This window comes from Engraulis encrasicolus, chromosome 5 (genome assembly GCF_034702125.1).
Source record: "Engraulis encrasicolus isolate BLACKSEA-1 chromosome 5, IST_EnEncr_1.0, whole genome shotgun sequence".
Taxonomy (NCBI): Eukaryota; Metazoa; Chordata; class Actinopteri; order Clupeiformes; family Engraulidae; genus Engraulis; species Engraulis encrasicolus.
The window spans coordinates 34,157,633-34,176,499 of NC_085861.1; the positions used below are offsets into that span (position 1 = coordinate 34,157,633).

At 40.9% G+C, this 18,867-nt stretch overlaps 2 protein-coding genes across 3 annotated transcripts in view; both read left to right on the plus strand.

Annotated features, from left to right (window-relative positions):
- l3mbtl1b (L3MBTL histone methyl-lysine binding protein 1b) overlaps nucleotides 1–15,931 on the plus strand; it is a 28,020-nt gene extending 12,089 nt beyond the window's left edge. For both annotated transcript variants that reach the window (XM_063199184.1, XM_063199185.1), the window contains exons 12-21: nucleotides 281–357; nucleotides 1,083–1,168; nucleotides 1,681–1,791; nucleotides 2,539–2,653; nucleotides 5,387–5,486; nucleotides 8,749–9,000; nucleotides 10,639–10,712; nucleotides 11,285–11,430; nucleotides 14,302–14,364; nucleotides 15,027–15,931. In XM_063199184.1, coding sequence (XP_063055254.1) covers nucleotides 281–357; nucleotides 1,083–1,168; nucleotides 1,681–1,791; nucleotides 2,539–2,653; nucleotides 5,387–5,486; nucleotides 8,749–9,000; nucleotides 10,639–10,712; nucleotides 11,285–11,430; nucleotides 14,302–14,364; nucleotides 15,027–15,155 — 1,153 coding nt within the window. In that variant the 3' untranslated portion in view covers nucleotides 15,156–15,931. The remainder of the gene's footprint in view (nucleotides 1–280; nucleotides 358–1,082; nucleotides 1,169–1,680; nucleotides 1,792–2,538; nucleotides 2,654–5,386; nucleotides 5,487–8,748; nucleotides 9,001–10,638; nucleotides 10,713–11,284; nucleotides 11,431–14,301; nucleotides 14,365–15,026) is intronic.
- Nucleotides 15,932–18,049: 2,118 nt separating this feature from the next.
- LOC134449308 (uncharacterized) overlaps nucleotides 18,050–18,867 on the plus strand; it is a 2,307-nt gene continuing 1,489 nt past the window's right edge. The window contains exon 1 of the mRNA XM_063199189.1: nucleotides 18,050–18,343. The gene's annotated coding sequence lies outside the window, so the exon portion shown is untranslated. The remainder of the gene's footprint in view (nucleotides 18,344–18,867) is intronic.

Below are 18,867 nucleotides of genomic sequence, written 5' to 3' on the forward strand. Positions count from 1 at the left end.
GAGGCACCTGACCCCAGATTGCTTCAGGGACTGTAGTGTTGTAAAATGATTCCTCTGCAGATCGCTGAGGTGGTTGAAGGAATGTTCATTTGCTCTGTAATGAGTGAGGCAACCTGTAACTCTAACCTCTTCTGGCTTTCAGATCTCATTCAATCCAGCAAAATTTGCTCCACTTCCTTATTTTCTGATGTTTAACAAGTCATGGGTTACAGCCGCGATTTATTGTTTGTTTTAAATCCATCATTTATTATTTGTGTGTTTGCGCAATGGTTTTGTCTAGGTGTGATGCCAGTTGTCCGTATATCCATCCTGTTGGCTACTGTGAGGATGCAGAGTTGACGCTTACCACCCCCGCAGGTAAGATTATGCATCTCGTCTTACCCTTTGCTTATCCAAACACTAACTCTAGACTGGATCATTGTAGGTCCATGATGCGTGCACAGTACCATAAAGTATGCCTGACCGTACTTAAAATCAGATCAAATGGCTATATGCGACTAATGACGAAGTATATGCGACTAATGACGAGCTGTGCTCACCCCACCCCAGAGGTTCCACAGTTTTCCACTAGAGGGTGTCTCTTGACATCTAATGATGGGGAAATCACCCAAACATCAGGAGGGTATACCAAGAAGCTGGTTCAGTAGTAAGCCAGGTGAAGTTAATAGAAGAGCCTGGAATAATCATTTTCTTAACAAAAAGATGCCTGCAGGTATATCTATTAGCAGGTGTACCACTTCCTGTAGGTTAACTATGCCTGGTTTATCACTTTACCATGTTCTTAGTATACCCCCCAGGACTGAAGGGACGAAAGCGGAGACCGGAGCTTGGTCCTCCAGATGTTATTTTTTTGTCTTTTAGTCTATTCCTTAGTCCAACACCCAGGTTTTTGAATGGGGTGTGCATTACTTTAGTTACAGCTTTTTATACCATCAATTTCAGCCTGTACATCAGACCCAAGCACATGAATCAAGAAATGTTCCAGATGGTAGAGGCTTTCAGCCATTGGGGTTTTGATGACCGTTTGCACCCGTGTCCTTGGTCATTATGCCTGTGCAAAATTATGTACCTGTATCTTGTAGAATATAAGCATCCAACTTCTTTCTCATGGGAGCGATACCTGGAAGAGACGGGATCACAAGCAGCCCCAGCAAGAGCTTTCAAACAGGTACACACACGTACGCGCACATACACACACACACACACACACACACACACACACACACACACACACACACACACACACACACACTAGTGCAGAGGTGAGCTGGGCAATGAAGCATTACTCTATTATATTATGATAAATATTAGTTCTCCTTACTGAAGTAATAAGGTAAAACTTAACTTATTACAAAAATGGTACTTGTTACACTTAGGATGCCTTGCATTAGTTCATGGTGTCTTGTTTTGCACTTACATGTTTGTCCCGTCTTGAGTAACACACTTTTGATTCCTTCATTAGTCTAGTACAGATATTAACAATAAAGCTGACTTGAATTTAACCGAGGCTGCCCGATCGCATCCAACACACACACACACACACACACACACACACACACACACACACACACACACACACACACACACACACACACACACACACACACACACACACACAGTTCAGAGGTGTGCTGAGCAATACGTAGAACATTCCTGACTCTGTGTTGTATCTCCTTCCAGAGGCCTCCCCATGGCTTCCAGCTGGGCATGAAGGTGGAGGCTGTGGACCGCCGCAACCCCATGCTCATCCGCGTGGCCACCATCTCAGATGCAGAGGACCATCGAGTCAAGGTGCCGTACCAACCCTGTATTGCTGTGCATACTATAGCTGTTGTGGAGTGGAATGCCCACAGTACCAATCTTGTGCTCAGTCCAGTCTGTCTTAACAAGATGGTTGAAGTGGTGAGGTTGGCAAAGGTGGCCAGTCATTTGCAAGTCACAAGTAAGTCTCAAGTCCTTCCAGTCAAGACTCAAGTCAAGACAAATTTGGTCAAGTCCAAGTCGTACCAAAGCCAAATCAAGTCTAAGTCTATTTTTTCCCCCAAGTCACCAGTTTTTCACAAGTCATCATGTACTCTACGCACAATCTTGACAATTACTTTTGGTCAAATTCAATACCTCTCCACACTACTATGCATGCCCCCCTTTGCAAGTTGCATTCTTAGCTAAAATAGTGGGCCTACTGGTTCTGGTTAAGGGCAAATAATTTTATTTTCTCTTTTTCATGTAGGATTTTCACAGAGAAATGCCAAAAATTGAACACAATTAGGCTTCACATGATATTGCAAGTCACTGCAAGCTAAAACTGTCAAGTCCAGGTCAAGTCTCGACTCAATAGCATGCAATTCCGAGTCATGTCACAAGTCATTCCTAATATTGCCAAGTCAAGTCTCAAGTCATCAATTTGTGACTTAAGTCTTGCTCAAGTCACAAGTCCACATCTCTGCTCCACAATACCAATGTAGTACTGTGTAGATTGTGACATATCTGGAATTGCAAGGTTTGCTAGAGGTTGATGGATGTGTTTGTGTCCACTAGGTCCACTTTGATGGCTGGGGTGATGAGTATGATTATTGGCTGGATGCAGACAGCCCAGACTTGCATCCAGTGGGCTGGTGCACGAAGACGGGCCACCCGCTGCAGCATATACAGAGTATGTACATAGACAATAATGATGCCCACACACACACACACACGCAAATATGTTAACAACTGACTGTGTACACCAGGACTTTTGGCTCAACAGCCACAGTGTTTAGTGGATTTCCAGAGTGGTTAGCCATTAGAGCTGGGCGGTATACCGTTATAAAACCGCGATCTCGGTTTTCACCTACACACGGTTCACATTTTGATGAGACGATTTTTTTTGTTTTCTTTTCCCATCATGAACCGTATCTCACTTCTGGCTACTTCGTGCGTGAACTTCATACTTCAATTCAACTCTGCTGCATGTCCACTGTTGCTCTTCCACAAGGGACTGTTAACACAGTGAAATACATTTATTGAACTAATAAAAAGTAATTAGTTATCGCGCTAAAGAGGCTGGTGAGCGTGAAACATGATGATCCTGTCATGGATGAATCCTGATGAACATTTCAAGTAGGCTACCTGATTACTTATGAAAAGGCAATTGGTGCTATTTTAGTAGGCTACAATAGTTCTCAAGTTCTTAAAATGTATTTAATCATCTCAAGTGTGTGAGCAGCTGCACTCCTGTGAATATTGCCTTTGTTTTTGCCATATACAGTATATCACGAAAGTGAATACACCCCTCACAGTTTTGCAGATTTTTGAGTATATCTTTTCATAGGAAAGCATTACAGAAATGTCACTTTGACACAATGATTAGTGACCTTTTAACAACATATTTAACCGCTTAAAGTTTTGTTCACTCAGAAAAAAACAAAATACAGCAATTAATGTTTGAACATGTACTCACAAAAGTGAGTACACCCCAGATTAAAATCCGGTAGAGAAGGGGCTGTGTTGGCTCGAATCGTCTCGAAATGAAATGAAATGAAAAGGGATGAAAAGGGAGGTCATCAGTGTGCGCTTCAACCTTTCTTTGCATTGAACTTTTACATTTTGAGTCTGCATCTGGCTTAAATAGATTGGTGTGAGATTTGAATGCAATCCTATGGAGAATATCATGATCTGCTTCAGTAGTCACAGTGCATGTTGGCATGCATGTTTCTTTTAGGTGTATTTCAGATTGCCAATGTTGACAGCATTCATGCATCCCCAAACCATGTCAGTCCCACTACCATGCTTGGCTATTGAGAGGATACACCTTTTTTGTAAAACTCACTTGTTTACCACCACACATGCTTGACACCATCTAAAGCAAATTTGTTTATCTTGGTCTCAAGAGAGATGAACAGACCAAGGATATGGATCACTGGAACCATGTCGTGTGATCTGAAGAGACCAAGATAAACAAATTTGCTTTCGATGGTGTCAAGCATGTGTGGTGGTAAACAAGTGAGTTTTACAAAAGGTGTATCCTCTCAATAGCCAAGCATGGTAGTGGGACTGACATGGTTTGGGGATGCATGAATGCTGTCAACATTGGCAATCTGAAATACACCTAAAAGAAACATGCATGTCAACATGCACTGCGACTACTGAAGCAGATCATGATATTCTCCATAGGATTGCATTCAAATCTCACACTAATCTATTTAAGCCAGATGCAGACTCAAAATTTAAAAGTTCAATGCAAAGAAAGGTTGAAACGCACACTGATGACCTCCCTTGTCATCCCTTTTCATTTCGTTTCATTTCGAGACGATTCGAGCCAACATAGCCCCTTCTCTACCGGATTTTAATCTGGGGTGTACTCACTTTTGTGAGTGCATGTTCAAACATTAATGGCTGTATTTTGTTTTTTTCTGAGTGAACAAGAAATTTAAGCGGTTAAATATGTTGTTAAAAGGTCACTAATCATTGTGTCAAAGTGAAATTTCTGTAATGCTTTCCCATGAAAAGATATACTCAAAAATCTGCAAAACTGTGAGGGGTGTAGTCACTTTCGTGATATACTGTAACCTACCATTGAAGTAGCTAATCGCATAGAACTATCATGGGCAGACAAGATACATTGCTACATGTTTGAACAAATTTAGTTGCGAAATACATCGCCATATGACACAAACTGCAGAAACAAAATGCCTTCTAGGTTGCATTTGGCCTTTAATTCAGTGAAAATATTCACAAAATTTGAAGTAAATCCGTTTGCTTTCTGTGGTTCTTCAGTAAGTTTTGGCTTTTGTTCCACTGTGTTTACTCGTCTCAAGCTAACCACCACGGAGCTAGAAATCAATGCTGCCAGGTGTAGAACGAGAAATAAGCGGCTGGTGTCCTGAAAACAATAGCCCAAAACCGCTACTTTATGTAGCGCTACTGCAGCCCTTGTAACCATTCTTCCTTGAATAATCTGACTCTGACACACTTCTTGGACTGAACAGCATGCCCCCCTAGTGGAGAGGAGTATTACAAAATGTTGGCTCTGACAGTAAAGGCTATTTTATGTAATGCTGCATCTTCTCTTAATTAGGATTAAGGGAAATATAAACTATAAATTATAAAGGTATAAATATAAACTATAAATTATAAAATATATTATTGAAATGAAAAAGTGATTAAAAAGAGATTACTTTAAATTCATGATTTTATCTCAATTTTAAATTTAATTTCTGTCTTCTTCAGAAACATTGAGATTTTGCCGCTTATCAAAAAAACGTGCAGAAAACCGTGATTTCAATTTTCATCAATAAAACCGTGATGCACATTTTTCCCAAAACCGCCCAGCCCTAGCCTTTCTGCTAGCCACAATTTCGTTGTCAGTTGTCAGTCAGTATGCATGACCAAATAAGTTTCGCTGCAGGTGGATCTGAATCTCCGCTCCTCCAAGGCCAAGGGTGCCCCACTCCAGGGTGCAACGGTGTCGGACACATCCGTGGGCCCCGATATGGCACACACTACACGTGAGTAGTAAGCAAGCATCCATGGTCAATAAGCACAAATGCACACATACAGACAGACCACTGTGAATGGTCTAAATACCCACAAAAAGCGTAGCGTGATCATGAGTAGGTTAAAGGCTTCTAGACATTTCTCCCTATTTTGTGGATTATTATCACCATTTCTATCAGAAAAAAAACAGCTGCCCCAATTGATTGAGAGTGGTCTTGGCTTGGAGGTCGACCAGTGTGTAGTTTGGTTGAATGCTACTGGGCATTTCCATGTTGCATTTTCGCCCAGAAACGAGACAGACTTCAACCCCGTCAAGATTTTGATTCCACTCGTCATGGCATGTCCCCAAGCTCATCGCAGCAACATTTTTAAGGCTATTATTAGATATCTGATAAATCAACCAGGTATGGATAACTTTATTTGACAGGGGATAATGTAATGTCCACACCTGACTATAGGAAAATGTTTGCAGACAGGACGAACAGCATCCCGATGCCGAAGGAGGAGGGGTTTTGTTTCATCCTGAAGGGAAATCTTTTCCGATAGTCATGTGTGGACAATACGTTATCCTACTTATTATACGGCCTCTACCAACATTAGAATGCACAAATAGTTGACCAATAGTTTATAATAACGGGGTTACTGCCATACTGCCAAGATCAGGCAGCATCAGGCTTAAATGGGTTAACTAGAAATGCATTCTCACAGAAAATGCTGGAAGCGGGCTTGCCTTTTGGGGCAGAGATGAAACAAAGTACTATTGAGAAAACAAAGCTAAAAGAAATCTTGGAAAAACTCCATCCACCCAGTCAGAAGTTATGGGCCAAACAATTCAGCCATCTTGGATTCAGCCATCTTGAAAGTGTTGTAGCTCTGCGTTTTGGGGATATACTAAATGACATACATGGTATTTTAAGTTGGCTAAGGAACACTGCATATGATATAATTTTGGAAATCAACATGGCTTCGAGCGGGATTAGAACTCACAACCTCCATATCTGTAATCCAACCCCTTTGCCATTGATATTAAATGACATACGATACATGATATTTGAAGTTGGCTAAGGAACACTGCATATGATATCATTTTGAAAATCAACATGGCTTCGACTGGGGTTCGAACCTCCAACCCCCATATCCCTAATTCAGCACATTTGCCATCCATACTAAATGACATACATGGCATTTTAAGTTGGCCAAGGAACACTGCATATGATATAATTTTTAAATCAACATGGCTTTGACTGGGATTCGAACCCCCAACTTCCATATCTGTAATCCAGCACATTTGCCATGCATACTAAATGACATACATGGCATTTTAGGTTGGTCAAGGAACACTGCATATGATATAATTTTGAAAATCAACATGGCTTTGACTGGGTTTCGAACCCCCAACCTCAATATCTGTAATTCAGCACATTTGCCATCCATACTAAATGATATACATGGCATTTTAAGTCGGCCAAGGAACGCTGCATATGATATAATTTAGAAAATCAACATGGCTTCGAGCGGGATTAGAACTCACAACCTCCATATCTGTAATCCAACCCCTTTGCCATTGATATTAAATGACATACAATACATGATATTTGAAGTTGGCTAAGGAACACTGCATATGATATCATTTTGAAAATCAACATGGCTTCGACTGGGGTTCGAACCTCCAACCCCCATATCCCTAATTCAGCACATTTGCCATTCATACTAAATGACATACATGGCATTTTAAGTTGGCCAAGGAACACTGCATATGATATAAATTTGAAAGTCAACATGGCTTTGACTGGGATTCGAACCCCCAACCTCCATATCTGTAATCCAGCACATTTGCCATGCATACTAAATGACGTACATGGCATTTTAAGTTGGCCAAGGAACACTGCATATGATGTAATTTAGAAAATCAACATGGCTTTGACTGGGTTTCGAACCCCCAACCTCAATATCTGTAATTCAGCACATTTGCCATCCATACTAAATGATATACATTCGGCCAAGGAACGCTGCATATGATATAATTTAGAAAATCAACATGGCTTCGGATGGGTTTCGAACCCTCAACCTCCATATCTCTAATGCAGCGGCATGCATTACCACTAAGCCAAGCAGCTAATTGTCATGCATAGTCCAGCAAGACTATATTACATTGCATTGCAGAGATGAACAATAGACTTCTAGAATGCTTGCTCGCACCTGCTCGTTAAGAATGGAATCTTGAGACAGTGACAGTTGAAATGGAATCCTTCACTGGCTGCACCTGTTGTGATTGACTGAAAGACAGTTAGTATTGAGCTCTAAACTGGGGAGAAAATGAGAATGAGTTTTTTGTCTTTACAACATCGTTGTAAAAAAAACTAAAAGGAGTTGGCACGTGTCCTTTTCACAGATCGGAGTCATGCTTGTGATCTCTCTAACAGTCTTTGAATGAAGTTTATAGGTTAAATTTTTCAGGCACAAATGGACCTCCGTGTGGGACATGCGCTGATCTCTTGAAAAATGCCCTTTTCGAAAGACTGGGATTCTCCATAGAGCCAGGCCTGTTTTTTTTTACAAACCTGCCATTTAAAAAGTATTGGGATTTGGGAGATGAAACTTTGACAATTTGGAGACATCCCATAGAGCTCGCTAACAACGCGTCAACTAAACTTCTAGGTGAAAGTGTTGATGTTTTATGACCGAAAAAGCCTCCTACAATCTAATCTCTAGAGTGGCGGAACCTTGGTTCATGGAGGTTCCACCACTGTTTCCAATGGGGACCCAGGCTTTAACAAAATCGCCAAAAACGGGAAAACGACAAGAGACACGGAGAAGCCTATAACTATACGCGATCTCCAAGCCGAGCCGGTCGTTTTAGTGTTTGAACGGTGTCTCTATCTCGAAAGGCCTAGGAGGAGATCCATTTTCTATTTTACTGCTGCCCTGCACAAGACCAATAATAAGAAACAGGACTTAGAGATTACTATAAACGGGCCTTGCTCTGCAAGGGCCATGCTCTGCATGGTCCTTGCTCCGCAAGCCCGCTTAATTATTCCATGTGGGAACAGATACCGCAATCTGATTTGCTGTCATCAAATGTTTTATTGACAGTCCTGAAAGTTCTGTTGTAAAGTAGCTAACAAAGTGACTCCAGGTCCGTTCAGTGGTGCATGTTTCCTTTTGATGTTTCTCTCTCTCTCTCTCTCTCTCTCTCTCTCTCTCTCTCTCTCTCTCTCTCTCTCTGTGTCACCCCTTCCCTTAACTGTCAATCTTTCCCGATCTCTGCCACAGGTCAGTGAGTTGCCCATACTCCGACGTGAACATGAACAGAGATGCGCTGCTCCCGGACCGTCTGAGCGGAGAGAGGCCCGTCACCCTCTCTGGCCCCCAGAAGCCTCGCCGGGCCGACTCCCACACCAACTCGCACGCCCAGGCACAGGCGCAGGCACAGGCGCACACGCCCACACAGACTAATGCACCCCCACTTCCAGCCAGCACTCCCGAGTCAAGTAACAGCAATGACAATCACGTGGCCCAGTCAAGGTAGTGTGTGTGTGTGTGTGTGTGTGTGTGTGTGTGTGTGTCAATGCAGAGTTGACATTTTTGAGAGTTTTTTTTTTCCTTTGTTTTCTTTTTCTTAGTTAATTATAGCAAGAAACTGAAAAGCTATTGCTTTATTGTTTGCTTTTATTAAGTTTTTAATATAATTTAAGTTTTTGATATAGTAGTATGAAATGTATGAAGCCATGCTGTACCATAACAGTTTATGAAGTCTGGAATTTAAGTAGTTAAAAGCCTTTGAAGGTGCACTGTGTGGTGGCCGGAGTAGGTATTTCAACATGCTGCTCCTTGAAACTGTGCTGTCTACTGCCAAATTTGATCTTTTCAGGAACGTTTGCTAAATAATGAACTTGTATTTACTAATATGACCAAAGTACAGTAAGTTTTGCAGCTTAACACATTGACTACCAAACCACGGGAAAACCCGTTTTTACTTCCCATGCGTTGGCTCCCAAAAACGTTTTTGAGTTTTTTTAGTGGATTCTGAATCTACACATTCTAATGCACATTCTGTGTGATTTTCGGAATTATGTGATGAACAGAACTCACATAGATCATGAAAACACCTACAGTCAAAACTCCTACAAAGTCATTATTTGGATATTTCATCTGTGCAACTTATCACAATACAGTATTTTTGAGTGTTATTACAGCGAATGAAATCATGCACACTTCCTGTTCACGGCAGATCCAGGTGCCTGGGTAATCAAAACATATCTAGCTTCCTGTCAGGGCTTTGCTAGCTTATCGTAAACACAGGCCTACAGAAGGATAAGGAGGTTTGCTGTCATCAAATTAGGTATGGAAATGGAAGTTTGGAATGAAAAAACAGCACAACACAGCAGCAGAAGCTAACGTTGGTGAGTGTACTTCGGCGCATCTACTTTTTGCTATTGAATGCCTGACATGTCCATCAGGATACACTAGTAACTAGCTCTTCCAGTGATAATATTAGCAGTAAACAGAAGTGATGTGTTTTTTTTCATGAAAATAGTTAACTTGGAAACGACTGGTCTTCTCTTTGGGGCATGAAAATATATTTAGATCCTCAATTTAAACTCGGAGAGTCAAAGAGCGCATCCGTGACAAAAAAAGGCTTTTTCTTGGTTCTAATGGGGGAAAGCGCCATTTTTCGCTAAAGTAGCTGCCGCTTAAAGTAGAATAACTTCGGAATGGAAGAAGATAAGGGTGCCGTAAAAACAGTAGTCAGCTTTCGAACAAGTTCTAACATGTGTCTGTAGGTCTAAGACAAAATATTCGGTGGCTGTTCGAAAATGACAACAAAATGATGAAACTGGCTGGGAGTCTTGGGCTAACATTTCAAAAAACGCCTGGTAGTCAATGTGTTAAAATATCTATTTTCATGTATGAAAAGTGCATTTTTCCCAGTCATAATGAATACTTAGAATTTGATGGTGGTGGTAAGTATTCATGAAAAATGTAACATTTGTAAATGGACACCATTCATTCTGGAATTCAACTAATAAAATATTACACAGTGCACCTTTTAAAACACATGTGTTTATCTTTTTGTTTCAACTGTTTTTTTCTTATTGGCACTTTGTTATATGCTTGACTTTGCTCTCCATTAATTACAGTTCTGTTTCTGTTGGCTTGTAGGTCTCTGAATGCAATGAAGTGTGCTAAACTACAGCTGGTGAAGCAGGAAGGGGAGGGCAGAGGTGTTGGCACAGGTAATGCTGTTGTGTGTTTGTATTTCTGTGTGTATGTTAGACCAGAGCCATGGAAGAAAGAGTTAGGTTAATCCCATTGACCTCCATGTTCCATTTTTACACAAAGATGGCAGCTCATGGAGCATTTGACACACAGATCGCCATTGACATAGTTCCAAAATAATTCCGGGAAGTGACCGTTAAGATCAATGTGATTAATTTTGATTCATTATTACTTCATCTTTGCTTGTTATATAGTGGTTCTGTCTTAGTCTCTAGTGAAAAGAAAGCCACTGCTTAGAATTATTTGAATCTACATGAATTATATCACCGACCAACTTCCTGTACCCTGGTTGTCCCAACGCTGATTTCCATGGCTCTGTGTGGGAGCACTGGGTGTTGTGGACAGTGCATCAAAAGCATTACCATGGCAGTTTCATGACCTACAAAGATATACACACAAAACAAGTGGGTAGCACCACTGCACTGTGTATTGTGGATCATGGTGCCATGGCGGTGCTGATGACCCACAAACAGTGTCACGCGAGTAAGCAAGACTCAAACAAAAGGTGGTCAAAATTGTGTGCCCCCAGAATCGCTGCAGCAGTTCCTGCATGACTCTGTGTTTTGCGGCTGGGAGCCTCCTCACCTGAGCCTGAGCTGGGAGAAGCACGGCAAGCTGCTGCCGGAGGTCCATGGCCTCACCGCCAAGCGGGTGTCCTCCTGGAGCACAGAGGAGGTGGGTGCACTCCTCTAACCTTCTAACATAGAGGTTTTTATTTATTTGTTCTTTTTATTTAAACGTAGACAGAATTACATGTTATGGCAATTGACATCAAACAGGCACAATAATATGAATAAGGAATATACAGGCATAATCATTTGGACATCACTATCTATTATTTCCAAGCCAACTCACATAGGCCTTTTGTTGGTGTCTCTAACCAGTCAGGGCACAGGTAAGTCATAAATGGCCCTGTTAAGGTTCCCATTTCTAGTAAAAGCTGAGGGACTCAAGTGGCATGAATTCCAACACCCCATTTATCCTATGTGTTGCATTGGGGGGCTCTTTCAACACCCCTTTTAACAAAATCTATCTTGTGGCACAGAAAAGCGAAGTCTTTACAAGAATCAACTTGTTAACATAGATATCTGGGGAGTATTTCATAGCCAGATACAAAATAATGGAGAGATATGAATTGTAGGGCTGTAAAGATACACTCATCTCACAGTTTGGTTGATGTGATTTTTGACATACGGTTAGATACACCCCACGATTTTAACATTGGCCAACATTATAAAATAAGTTTATGAATAAAAACTAAGGTAGTTCATAGGTGGAATAGGTTACATTAGTCTCTTTTCCATTGGGTTCCGCGTTCCGGTGCGGGCTTTATAAATATTCATGAAACTTGACGGGGGGTCGATGGTGCTGTCTCGCACGCATTTCCATACAACAGGACTAGAACTGGGCCGTATGATCAGCTGCTGCAACTAGCCGCGACAACACCGTGTTTTCACGCCATGGTGAATCTAAGCCCTAATCTAAACAACAGGACCTATATAGGACTAAATATAACCAGCGATCTCCTTCTCTTAGACCCATAGACATGTGTTTGGGCTTGTTCGAAAGCTGAGATTCTTAGCTTTGTACAGGTTTTTACGGAACGTTTTTATGTGCTTTCAATCCAAAGTTATATAACTTTAAGCGGCCGCTGTTTCAAGCGAAAAAATAGCGCTTTCCAACCAGTTTTTTTTTTTTTTTTATCTCGTCATTTTTTTTCTCCGAACAGCCAGCGATCACCTTAACCTAGACCTACAGACATGTATTAGGGCTTGTTCAAAAGCTGAGATTCTTAGCTTTTTACAGGTTTTTACGGCACGTGTTTATGTTCTTTCAATCCAAAGTTATTTAACTTTAAGCGGCGCCACTTCAAGTAAACAATGGCGTTATTCTCCAGCTGGATAGAGACGAAATCTTTTTTGTCATGGCTGTGTTCTTTGTTCCCTGGAATAAACCCTACAGTTGTCTTTTTCATTCGGAATTTAATTTGATAACAGCAAACTCGACATCCCTCTGCAGGTTAGTATATGAAAATATGTGCAATGAAAAGGGAAAGGCTATTTTAGTGCCCTATTTTGCATGGTGGTGTTCTGTATTTCTCCCGTAAAAACGGCTTCTCACAAGGAGGAGGCGTGGAGCTTTGGAAATAGTGTGATTTTAAAATAATAGCCTAATAGGCTAATAATATATTTTAATCGGTCGATAGCCGAATGCTGTCAGCACAAAAACAATTCCTTGGCAACTCCTTGGCCAATGACTGGAGTTAGGCTACTTTAAAGAACATGATAATTGCTTAAGCAAATTTTCTCTGTCTACTGTAAAAACTGCCGACAGAAAAGCGATGTTGATTTTTAAAGTGCGTGGGTGGGGATAGGTGTTTGCACATGCCGGTAAATCCTAACAGAGGACAACATGTAGCCTAGTGGAACTAAGCCCGCACGCCTCGAACCACGTCTTTCGCGATTCTATAATCGCCCCTGTTTGAGCCCTGTTTGAGCTGATGATGGGTGTGTATGGGTGGAGTAAATGCAAAAAGGAAACGAAACCACGCCCCAGCAGTGAGCAGCCCCGTTCTAACAGGGCTAGTCGAAAAGGGGCTATTGAGGCTGCTAATAATTTTTAAAAGTTTATAAATAATGATGATTTCAAGTTTGGAAGCACATTATCATTTAGTTATTTTCTGCACTTAAGAGTAGCAAAACTTTGAAATGGTGTATATTACAATGTTACTGCCACCTCGCATCGCAATACAATATCGCGACTCTGCATTTCTCGATTTTATACAATATCCAGAGGCGATTCTAGGTTCAGGTGGGGCCCCAAGCGAAATTTCAGAGGCGTGAACATTTGAAAGAAATTAACCACTACTGTAGCAAAGTGTGAGTTTTTATTCACCATCCAAGGGCTTGGTGTGCGCACCCTTTATTAATAAATAATTGAATCATTTTATTGTCTTTGTATGCTTTCGAGGGTTTCCACCTTCTGTTCTAAAGCCTGCATACCAGCCTAGCCTACTACTAGACATAGAATTCTACCTACCTCATTACCAGACTGAACGCAGAAAATCAATAATAGCCTGTATGCCTAATAATAGTAATGATTTTTTTTTAAACACAAGACGAGTACTGTAGAATGTGCCAACATCCTTTAGGCTTCTTTCAAATGTGGGAAACCCATGCTGTAAATGTAGTGTTTAGTGTTTTTTCTGGAAATTCTCCCGCACCATCGGGCATTTCAGATCGCAACATTTTGAAAAAATGCCCGTGAATTCCTGGGGGGATTGTCTACGTGGGGGAATTTGCATGTACCCAGCAGAAGGTAACAGGACAGCCGAAACATTGTTATTTGTAACTAGGTTGGGTTTGTAAATTCAATCTCACATGTTAAAAATAGAATGCCGCTGTACAATTAGAAGAACGCAAGAATTGCGTCAAACTAGAAGAAGAATTCCGAACTGAAGTTTCAAACTGAAGTTGACAATCGTACCCCTACTCTAGATGTTCAAGATGAGAGTGTTGGCTAAAGATGATGTTTATTTTTTTTTAGGTGGCTGGTTTTGTGCGAGGGTTGCCAGGCTGCAGGGAACATGCGGCTACCTTCCGTACCGAGGTAAACATCTTGAGGGAGTCGAGGGGGTGGGCAGTGAGCGAGGGAATCTAGGGTTCTATTGTGTGCATTTTCAAAGTACATTTGGCGAACACTGGCTGCGAAATCGCTTTATAGTAAATAACTGTAATAAATTGTAATGACAGACATTTTGTAGATTTGATGTTTTTTACATTCTGTGTCAGGGTTGTCTATTGTGTTCAAGTCTTTTTTTCGTAGTATTTTTTTCCTTTCATTATATCATGCAGGCCTTTTGGTTACTATGGTTGCAAACAAAATGCATTTGATGCACACTAATTTATGCGTTGGCTTTGTGGTGGATGGTCTGTGTAAAATTTTCACCCCTTCCTCATGTTCAATATTTTGGGCCAATACATTGTAATAGAAGAACATTTAATTGGCTTTTGTAATTCTGTTTGTTTGACAGAGCCAGGCAGGCAGAATAACAAACAAAGTGACATAGACAAGATGCCGTATGAATTGTATAATTCATAAGTGGATCTGACATTTCTTTGCTTTGGTGCCATACTGAGGTGAAATACTAGTTTTACTAATTCACTCGTCAGTGGCAGTTGAATAGTTTTGGGCATAGGGCATAGAAATGCAATGTGTGTAGGTGTATTCTGTAAGGAGGTAGGTAATTTGTGCCCGTTTCTTTTTTTCAGCAAATAGATGGGGAGGCCTTTCTGCTTCTAACACAGTCAGACATTGTAAAGATTCTCAGTATCAAACTGGGGCCTGCCCTCAAGATCTACAATTCCATTCTGATGCTAAAGAGTGCTGACGAGGAATAATAAGCCACACCCCTCATTACCAAGAAACCTATCCCCACCTCCGTTTACCTGTCGATCACCATGTTTGTGTGATTGCACAAAAACGATCAAAACCGAGCCAACTGAATGTTGCGCACAGGTGCACACAGCATATTTCTAATCGAAATTCATTGTAATGTTTCAGTGAGCATGTGTGCTGCTTCGATTTGCTGGCTTTTGATCTTTTGTGTGCCATCACAAATGGGGTGAATGGCCAGCACAAGTGAAGAAGCCTGCGACCAATCAACAAGCGGGAGTTAAACAAAGGTCTTCCTGTATGACAGTGTTTTTAGGCTAAAGCCAGCTTGGTCAAACATTTTATTCTCCTTTAATTTAATAAAATGGACAAGTGATGTTTTAATAACTGAACGAGGAATGAACAAATGCCACAGAGCTTTTACTTGAAATTATTATGTTAATGTTTAAAACATGCTCTGTGTTCGTGCAATGTGAGTGTAAACATTTTTTGTTGATTTCAACATAACATTTGTAAAAAGGAAAAAAAAGAAGTGATTGTATAGTGTACAGAATGATTGAATTACTGTATAGTGTACATAAGGATTTGAGTTGGTTCTTTAATGTACAGAATGAACCTTGATTGGTTTTTAGTGATGTACAGAATGTGCAAAGTGGATGTTTTAGTGTACAGAAAGAATGCCAGTCACAGGCACCCTCGCGTCTGAAGAATTATGAGTTGGAGTGAACAGCTTTGTGCTGGGATAGTGTTGGGTTACAGAAAAATAAATGGTCTGACCATTGACGTGGCATATTTGTTTTGTACAAGCACCGACGCACGCACACACTACACATTCACACACACACACGAACACAAACTTTCCTACTTTTCCTAACTTTCCGTTAAAGCTCCTGTCAAAACATTTCCCTACATGTCACGTCTGGGCTGGCTCCTCTGGGAGTACCTCATTCTTGTTGCCCGACAACCAACCGATCAGTGAATGTGAGAGAGATGAGGGTGGAGACGCAAACGATGGCTCGTTACATATAGGGTTATGTGTCACAACCAAAGGTTAGTTTGGGTAAAATCAGATGTACATCTCAAACTTCAAAAGAGGTCGGAGTCATGCATAAATGGCTCTGACCGTGTTAACCCCTCCCACTACTAGTCGTGTCTGATTTTCTGTGCTGTTCCAGACCCTTTGTACGAATGAAATGCATGGAGTAGGTATGTTTTCTTAGTAATAATAAGATGAAAGTTTTATTTGGTGCACTTTTCCAGATATGGAAGGACAAAACAATGTTAAAACGAAGTTATAAACACAATGTAGGCTACTGTGATGTCTGGACAAGATTATGTCCCATTTTCTGACGTGTTTGACGTCTGCCTGCAAATCTGATTTGATCTTGTTTGACGTCATGCTTTACCAGCCAGCTGCTAGGCAGCTAAGTCTTCAGCACTTGACCGCTGGGCAAGCTTCCATCTCTTTTTGGTGTGATTGGCATGGGAGAGTGCCATGGCACAGTAATTTCACAGTTATTTCACTTATGATGTCAGATAATAGCACCACACGTTGTGGTGAACATTTCTAAGAGAAGCTGTCACACTAAAACTACCCCAAGTAGACAGTGACGGTGGATCCAAGAGTTCAGAGAGGAACACATGTCAACATCTTACCAATTGGAGGTGTTAATTACCTCATAAAATGGAAGTGTTCATGACTCATCCACAAGAAAGTGACTAGGCAAACATTGCATGCATGTCAGAGTTCCAAGGCCAAAGCCATCAAGGAGAGTATCAAGGCTTGTCTCAAATTTGCTTTTAAAAAACACACACATGTTGACAACACATAGCAAATCTTGTGAGAAAATATCCTGTGGACAGATTAAACAAATCGTTTTGAGGATTCAGCCAGTTTTTCCCCCTTAAATGAAATCATTTTTGTGTTGACTTTGGAGTTATCTCTATCTCTACCATTTCAATGTCCTTGATCTGAAATGATTCAGAGGGACAAAGATGTAAACAAGCAAAGAAATAAGGGGACAAATACTTTTGCACAGCACTATGTGAATAAGTGGATATTCCCTATCTATCATTTTGAATTACCACACATCTTCGGCTGTAAAACTTTGGTACTTTGGTCAGACAAGTAGTAAATATTGTTGTATTACTAATTGTTAATGAAAAAACATCAATTTTGTGAATGGGCAGCATACAATTTGAAAGTAAACAGCTAAAATGACATACTTTACTTTAAAATTTCAGACCTTAATTTCTAGCATAATTTGTTATAGACGGCACTACAGCTTCTGGAAGGGCATTTACATCTAAGTAAAATGCACATAGACCCCCTCTTTCATGTATTTCAACTTGAATTCAAAGGTGGTTTTTTTTGCTGTAGAGTGTATTTAATATACAGTAATAGTGTGTTTTCACTTAACTTCCCTAAAGAAAAAATACTGTGTTGTACTGCCATATCAATCCTGCAGTATTACTGTAGTGTTAGTGAATGCTTGGTTTTGGACAGAGAAAATGCACATTTCAAAAATCACTGCACCTTAATGCACAACTCATACAACTTATATACTTTTGATCACAAACTTATGACAACCCTGTCGTAAAACTGCAGTCCTGTGCATTTTGTTTTCATATGGGCTTGTATGTCCTATCTGATTTGTTTGCACATACTGTAAATCTAGCCTAGACAGCCCCCGCTATGTATTTGGCGAATAAAAACCCCCATATGGCACTGTATTACAAGGAAATATCTCTCTGACCGTGGATGAAAAAGAGTTAATCTCCAGGGACTCTGAGAATAAACCATCTGTCCAGCGTGGGACTAAGCAGGACTTCCCATGACCCTGCAAGCCAACACACACAAGCGCACTACTCTCTCCACACACACACACACACACACACACACACACACACACACACACACACACACACACCGCAGATCAAATCAGATGTAGTAGTTCCATCTGAGAGGCAGCTGATGAAGCCAGCGGGTAGCCTGCTCGGTCGGTCCTCGACGTCCCTGGCACTTTCCCGGCACGCTGTCTTGGATTTTATTTATTTATTCCCTGGATGATTTTTTTGTGGACTCGAGCTCATGCTGCTTACTTCTTCCCACACAATTCAGCTGAATAGATGTACCAGGCATGCGCGGGACACAGAAACAACTGTTGTTATAGCAGTGCAGAACTACCCTGAGGTAAGATATGGATGCATCTCTCTCTCTCTTTCTATCTTCAGAAAGCAAGCACATATAGTAGCCTACACATGGATGTAAGAGACATGAGAGAAGTGAGATAGAGAATTTACAACCGCACCTGACATCTGGAGATGAGCGACAGCTAGACTTCAATGGGATTATCGCCCACAGCACCATGCATCATGTGCATTTCGACATCTTTCTCGCTCTATTTCCATCTGTTTTCTCACTGTAGTATATTACATGTATGTATTCATTCATTTCATATGTATTCTCTTGGTGTAGTTACTTATTCAAGTTATTTTGTGACCAGTTGTTTTGGACGGTCCTTGAAGTAGTGATGTATTCAGTATTGCAGTTGACAGGTCATTAGGTGCCAGAAAATGATGGTCATGATGGAAAATCTTGAGAGACTGGGGTGGAAAAAAACCCTTCTTTCTCTTTTTCTGTTTTGCTTTACATGTTTTGTTTATTTAATTATTTAACAGTCCTCAAAGCGATTTTCCATGTAGCACCTCTGATCG